Raw genomic sequence first — 6,966 nt, 5'->3', positions numbered from 1 at the left:
CACATTGTCCCCAGCTCATTTCTACTGGGGAGCCTCTGTTAGTTGGAGTACTTCCAATATTGGTGAAGCACCCATTCTTTTGATGGAGCACCTTAATGAAAAAGATGTTTTACTTTGATCTGGAATTTGACCTCCATCTGTCCTGCTCCCTGGTGCCGTCTTCCCCTCCGTTAGGCCACAGGCACTGAGTCTGCTGGCACTTCTAACTGCTGACCTTTCACCTGTTTGAACGCAGCCCTTGATATTCCTTGTTTTTGCTTTTCCCTGTGAAACTCCACCCTTTCCTTTCTATCAGTATTTGTTCTTCCTATTTAAAGATGCTTGCTGTAGTTAAGTGAGATGGCAGAATACAAGTCAGGTGATTCTACCTTCTGTCAATCTTCTATCATTTTCCCTAAGCATACATAGCTTTAAACCATGAATTTTCAGTGAGGGGTTAGAGTACCACCAAGGAGCCAAAAATTGGTCCTTGGGCAAAAAGAGTGAGATTAAAGTGCTTTGTGGCCCTCCAAAGTGCAATTCTACATGACAAAATCTTATCTCTTAGTATTTTATTTCCCTTGTTAGGTGGATAACTACTTTTTATCTCTGGTTGGGGGGGCACTTGTGAAAAAAATGGTTAAAAACACTTCTTTAAACCAAAGTGCCCCTATCAAAATGCTCAAATGTTTTTAGCATTAAAAAGAAAGCCCTAATCTCAGTGGGAATTTGGTCTCTCTCTTCTCACATATATTTTGGCCAGGGTTTCCCCCAATTGCTCACATAAAAAAGCTTAAGTTTGGGAAAGGCGGGGCTTATGCAGGTTTCTCTCCTGCTGCTCAGGGCCTGTCACATGCAGGTGTGCTCTGAATTTCAGAGGTAGGATTGTGCCCAGATTTTGCCTGCTCAGAAGGAAGGCACACCCACCCCCAGGCTTGGCCACTTCCTGGCTATGTAACCTTGAGCGAGTCACCTAATGATGACTCAGCCAGTTTCATAGGCTGTAAAACAAAAAACCATTAAAACCTCCTTCACTGTGGTTTTGAGAAATAACTGAGCAAATTATAGTTAGTATAATACTTGGCACATGAAGGTCTCAGCAAAATAGTTTTGGCTATGATTTATTATTAATGAAGTTAGCCTCTACAGAGGCTTCTGGGAACAATCTCAAGTTGTCTGCAGTCCATGAATTGCCCTGTGTGCTGGTTTGAGAAACGTAGGTGTCAAGTTCCAACCTTCCACTAACAAAGACAAATCCTCAAACACACCTTCCCACCTGCCTGGCTGTTGCTTCCCTCCTGCATTGGTTTAAAACTGACCAATAAGCCTGTTCCTTTCCCCAGCCTTTGGCTGGAAACCACTGTGCCACCCCTACCCTCGGGCCTTGAACTAGGCAGGAGCCCAGCCAAGTGCTTGTCGCATCACGTGGGTTAAACAGATGCCAGCCCCTCTCATGATCGATCATCTCAGGCCCCTTCCTTGTCCTCATTCTCACTGACTTCTCATTTGGGTTTTATTTCCCATTTCTGGCATTTGCTTCTGCAAAACTTTACCCCTCTGGCCTCCAAGAATTGAGCACCAGCACTTTCCTGTAACCCTAACTGCAGCCCCACACCCGGCCTGGACAGTGCATCTGGTGAGATAATTACACGGGTGCTCCACCCAACCTACATCTCAAATGAAACCACTTCAGAATTGGAGATTCCAGGGGTAAGGAAAACGTTTCAGGAAAAGCATGTTCATTTTATTTAAAAATTATTTACAATTTATTAAGCCTTCATAAATGCTTTAAAGTCCTTTTTTTTCTTTTAACTTTTTTATCCTGAAGAAAATCATGGTGGGGAGGAGTAGGGAACAGGGAAGGGAGCGGTGACAGGCTCCTTCAGGATTCTGCAAAGGGATGGATGTGATGCAACAGCAGTGGCCTGAGCTGGTGGCCCACAGGGAAATGAAAGGAAGAGCAGCCGGGCAGGTCCCCTTGGGCCAGCGTCCAGGTGGGCAAGAAAACCCTGTGACGGCAGGACTTGCTCGGAACTCACCATTGGCTGGTTTGGGTCCGCGGCACCCAGACTGAGGGCTGACACTTTGCGTATTCCTACTAGGCAAGAGTAGGTATTGGGGATGGGTGGTAGCCATGAGTCATCTGCTAGAAGTCATGCACTGTTGAGCCTCAGGCAGAGCTGGGAAGGGGTGTCAAGTCCTACTACATGGCTAGAAAAGGCATCTCCAGCTGGAAAGTCTACTCTCACACGCTGTGGCCCTCCTGTCTGCAACACCTGCTCTGGTTGTCTGGGAAGAGGGGACATAGTTATGTGGGGTGTAACTTGTATAGTATCCTAGGGTGTGCCAAGAATTTCTGAAGACTTCCACTTTTTTGTGGGTGCCAGCTTTCCCCATGTATTTGGTGGACACCTGAGAGACCACTTGTGGTTAAAAATCTGTCTGGAACCGCCCAGTATTCACTTCATTCTGCATTGCAGAAACTTTGGGCTCAGAGTTCCACTAGTTACAGTAGTGGTTTTTAACCCTTGTGGGTCTGAAACCTTTGAGAATCACTTGAAAGCTTTTGCCCTCTGGAAAACACTCATAAGAACACATACACTAAATCTGACAGTATTAGGGGTTTCACAGACCCTCTGAAGTCCAACAATGGACCCTCTAGGTTGATGGACCCCCAAGTTAAGAACCCCTGAGTTAAAGGTTCCTGTGGGTAAGCATTTTCTTTTGAGATGCAAATAACCCAAAGGAATTATCAGTCTTCTTCCTCCCCATGTGATTATTGATTGATTGGGTGTGGGGATGGGGAGCAATTAGCGGTTTTGAAAGAAGGGGAGGTAAGCCTAGCTGGTATACCCGAGGGAATAGTTTGGGGATTTCAGCAGGCAACACTGGATCACTGGGTCTTTGACTGGGAGTTCCGGAGAGGTGGGTGGTAGGTCAGGACAGCCTTCACTATCACATTTTCCCAAAGGCTGGCTGTGTGGTTCCTAGTCATTATTCTTAGGTAGGTATGTGGAGTCATTCTGCCATCTGGTGGTTATTTCTGAAACTGCATTTACCCCAACATCCAGGTGACAAAACAGATGTTAAGTTCTTGGACTATAGTTAAGTACTTTATCTGACCTGCTGGGAGTAGGGGGTGGGGGTGGGGAGAATGGATGGAAAAGAAGAGTGATTCTTCAGTGCTCCTGTGTACTGCACACTGAAGTCCTGTGGGAGCCGCCATCCTTCTCCCCTGACCTGGGCACGCTTTGGTTTGTCATGGCTAAACTTGGCCTTTAACAGCTTAAAATTTTTCCACGTAAGTTTTTTTTTTCTTTGATTTAAACTTAAAACCTGAAATTCCATCTCTGGCTCCCAACTGGGTCTCTCTGCTCCCTGTTCCTTGTCTTCCAGAGCAGATTTATTGAAAGACTGTGATTGTTGATAAGGAGCCAAAAAGATGTGTCCCTGGGAAAAACAGTGACTTGAGGTTCCATCTTACATTCTTTCCATTCTGGCTGAGACACACTTCCCAGGCTGCTAGAATGCTTATGTAACAGGAAACTGGTCACTGACAGTTTTCTGTACTGCTACATCACCAGCCAATATGGCCAAAACCCACTGCTCAAAGCTCTGGAGAAATTCTTGGTGCATCTCCTGAACTAAGTTTCATACCTGCTACCCCAGCCTCCTATGTGCCTGTCTGCCAGTGGCACTTTCTGAGTTAAGCTAAGCATGAAATATGGCATCAGCGGATCCCAAAGAACAAAAAGGACATCAGGGTTCCCAGAGTGGTGTTGTCAGCTTGGGGTCATTTCTTCTTTAGCCTCAGACTGCTGTGGACAAGACCATCTCTAGCATGTTCCACCGGAGGTACCTCCTTCGTTATGGCCACAGTAAGGCTCTGAGTCAAACTGGAGGCAATGAGGGAAAATCTGCCAAACTGACAGCCAGGAGTGAAGAGGTGGTAAGCAAAGCAGAGCACTCTGTCACCATGGGGAGACGTGGAGAGGAGAGGGTGGGTTGTCTCCCACAGCTCTGGAACCTCACACACCCAGCAAGCACTGCCTGCCTGTCATGTGATCAGAGGTGTTAGATTGGAGTTCTCCTCCAAGGCTCTCCCTTCATCCGGTGACCGCTTCCTTTTTCGACCACCTGAAAAACACAGTTTGCAGGAATCAGTCTGTAAGACTGGGAGGACATTCATACTCTCTTGGTGGCTCAGGCTCTTTTCCAAAGAGAAGCAGAAATGAAGATGAAGCCCTTGACAGTTTGGCAAGAAGTAATCTACATTGTATCCTGGTACTTATATCAGCATATTTACATCTTGAAGGATTAGAACACACCTTTCACCTGAGATGACATCTCTAAAAGGTCACAAACCCAGGCTAGGGACAATGGAATGGAGATTTCCTGGAGAATACTGAGTAAAGCCCACATACTGCCTCCGGATCATGCCTTTCCTGTCCCCTGAAGGCCCTGGCCAACTGAGTGCCAGGTGCCCTCTGGGAAAGGATTGGTTTCACAGCCTTCATGTCCCATAAGCCAGGGATTCCAGGATGGAGCTAGAGCCATTCCCAGGGACCCCCATTCTGCAGCTCGGAGGCAACCTCTCTTCTGCATCAAGGCAGGTGGGAGTAACTACACTTGTTCTCAAGGATAGAAGGGCAATCTTTTCCCAGCTCTGTTGTCTTGTCTTCCCTCCCACTGTTCCCGGGGGTACTGCGATACCAGGTCGATGCGTGGAGTGGATGGAGCAAGCTCCTATTCCATCTCCCTGCTCCAAAAACCCATTTAATATATTGTCCTCGAATAGAGGGCGTATCAGATATTAAACTGATAAGAACAGATACTACACTGGATCTTAGCCAAAAGGCCGAGCAGTGACGCTCTGTTGTTTTTAGAAAGGAGTATTTTCACCTTGTTCTCTCTGTCACTGACTCCCTTCCATGGAGGACATCACTTTCTTTTCTACTGAGTCTCATGGACAAAATTATTTCTTTAAAGTACCAGATAGTAAATATTACAGGTTTTGCAGTCCATTGGGTTCCTGTGGCAACTTCTCAACCCTGCCATTGTGGCCATAGATAACAAATGGGCCTTTGATCCAACAAGTCCTTATTTACTCAGGATTTGGCCGGTGACCATGGCTTGCAGACTCCTGTCCTCGATGACCACCTACGTGACCAAGGGTGCATTACTGGCCGAAGCCCTGTTATGGGTTTCCACGACTGTACCTCACTAGGGTTCCCAAAAGAAGCCAAGGCTTCCTCCTCCAGGAGTAATATCTTAACATGCTTTTAGGCAGCTGGTGGGTGGCTTTCACCTGGGTGAAGAGCTACTCACTCAGGGTTCTCAGCAGCTTCTTGCCCACGGTTTCCTCAAAGTCGCTACTGCAGGGGCTGGTCTCCGTGTCCAAGTTGATATTACAACATTCACTGTCTGATGCTGAGGGGAAAAGATTGAAGAAAGACTCGAGTCCTCCCACCCACACGGCAGCCCAGGCAGAGCGATCCCGACTCACGATTCTCAGCAGGTGGAAGTTCTGAACCAGAGCCGAATCGTGGAGGCCTCAACAAGCGGGATGCCCAGCAAACCCGTGGCTCTGGTTAGTTCGCAAGGGGCGTTTTAGTGCCACAAAAGGAACAAAGAGTCAGAGAATAGGAGCAAGAGTCCAAGTATCCACACAACCGTTTGGCAGGGGAGAGAAGAGACAAGATATTCTGGGCTTAGTGTTTCTGCCAAAGAGGAAGCACATCTGAGGCCATCTGGGGATGCCTCCTCGCCCTACTTGACCTGGCACAGGAACATTGCAGGGCTCAGTAACAATTAAGCACACATCCCTGTCTTCTCCCATTGAGCCCAGTGGGGATTCCAAGACTCACAGTATCTCAGAGCCAGGAAGAGGCTGAGGCCCTTACCGCTAATGCAGTAAGCACCTCGCCCGGGAGGCAAAGAGGTGTGCTGGAAACTGCGCCGGACCCGGAGCCACAAGGCCGAGTCTACCTCCAGTGCAGCTGTGGCCTGGGCAAGCCACTTCCCTGCTCCAGGCCTCAGGGTCTTCACGTGTCATACAAGGAGGATGGACTAGATATCTCCACAGACTACTCTCTCTCCTCCATTCCTATTCCTTTGATACAATTTCTTGTTGCATGCTTATCTACTGAATTCAGTATGTGTGGGAGAAATCAATTCTAAATCCAGGTCCTTGAATGTTGATTGTGTATGTCCCAGATATGCTGAGATAGCCATGAGTTCAAACATGCTATCTCACTGACTTCAAGAATCAGTGAGCACTTGTCGGTCATTTCTGGACTAGAAAAGAAAGGTCTCAGACTATGGATGGGGCAGGTCTGAGCAGCTAGGTGGGATAACTGCTGGCTTGGGGGATGGGCCTTGGAGGGCCTGCTGGATGCTTGGGGAAGTCTATCTCAGGGAAGCAAGCAGAGAAGGATCTCAGGACCGGTGAGACTCTGGTTGTTTGGGGAACACCACTGTCAAGATGGAAGCATTCAACATCTCAGAGGGAGGTGATATGATCTCAGACCTCAGGACATCCCACACATTACCTCTAGTCTCTGGGGCCCAGAGGAAGGGAAGGGCCCTGCCAATAAGAGTGATGGCTGACTTCAGGTTCCTAATCTGTAAAGTAGGTCCAGTAAGCACCTGATATTTATAGAATGTGCTACTATGCACTGTCTATGTCATCTCATTTATGCCCAAGGCTACTTTACGAGCTAGCTAGCTACCTTGATTTATATCCACTAATATAAGGAAACTAATTTATTAAAGAAACAATCTTAGGTAAAAGTAACTTCCTTAAAATTGCATAGCTTCTAAATGAAGGAGCCAGGATCTGAATCCAGGCAGAATGTAACACTGGCCCCCTCACCATCTTCCTGGCAGAATGCTTAACATGAATGTGCCAGAGGACAGGTGCTCAGCAACAGGAAGGTCCATTTCCCTTCCCTGGCCACCTGAGGAGGGAGAAGCATCACGGGGGCT

The 6,966-nt window shown here is 47.5% G+C and overlaps 1 protein-coding gene and 1 non-coding gene across 4 annotated transcripts in view; both read right to left on the bottom strand.

Moving 5' to 3' along the window:
- Positions 1-362: 362 nt before the first annotated feature.
- CNNM1 (cyclin and CBS domain divalent metal cation transport mediator 1) overlaps positions 363-6,966 on the bottom strand; it is a 55,085-nt gene continuing 48,481 nt past the window's right edge. For all 3 annotated transcript variants that reach the window (XM_036886518.2, XM_036886516.2, XM_036886517.2), the window contains 2 exons: positions 5,308-5,409; positions 363-4,116 (listed from right to left, as the gene is read on the bottom strand). In XM_036886518.2, the coding sequence (XP_036742413.2) occupies positions 4,037-4,116; positions 5,308-5,409 (182 nt within the window). In that variant the 3' untranslated portion in view covers positions 363-4,036. The remainder of the gene's footprint in view (positions 4,117-5,307; positions 5,410-6,966) is intronic.
- Positions 4,659-4,849, bottom strand: LOC118912938 (U2 spliceosomal RNA). The gene has a single exon (XR_005025009.1). It is a non-coding gene; the product is annotated as a U2 spliceosomal RNA (small nuclear RNA).

This window comes from Manis pentadactyla, chromosome 8 (genome assembly GCF_030020395.1).
Source record: "Manis pentadactyla isolate mManPen7 chromosome 8, mManPen7.hap1, whole genome shotgun sequence".
NCBI lineage: Eukaryota > Metazoa > Chordata > Mammalia > Pholidota > Manidae > Manis > Manis pentadactyla.
The sequence above is the reverse complement of the archived record's forward strand: the minus strand, read 5'-3'. Positions and strand labels throughout refer to the sequence as shown.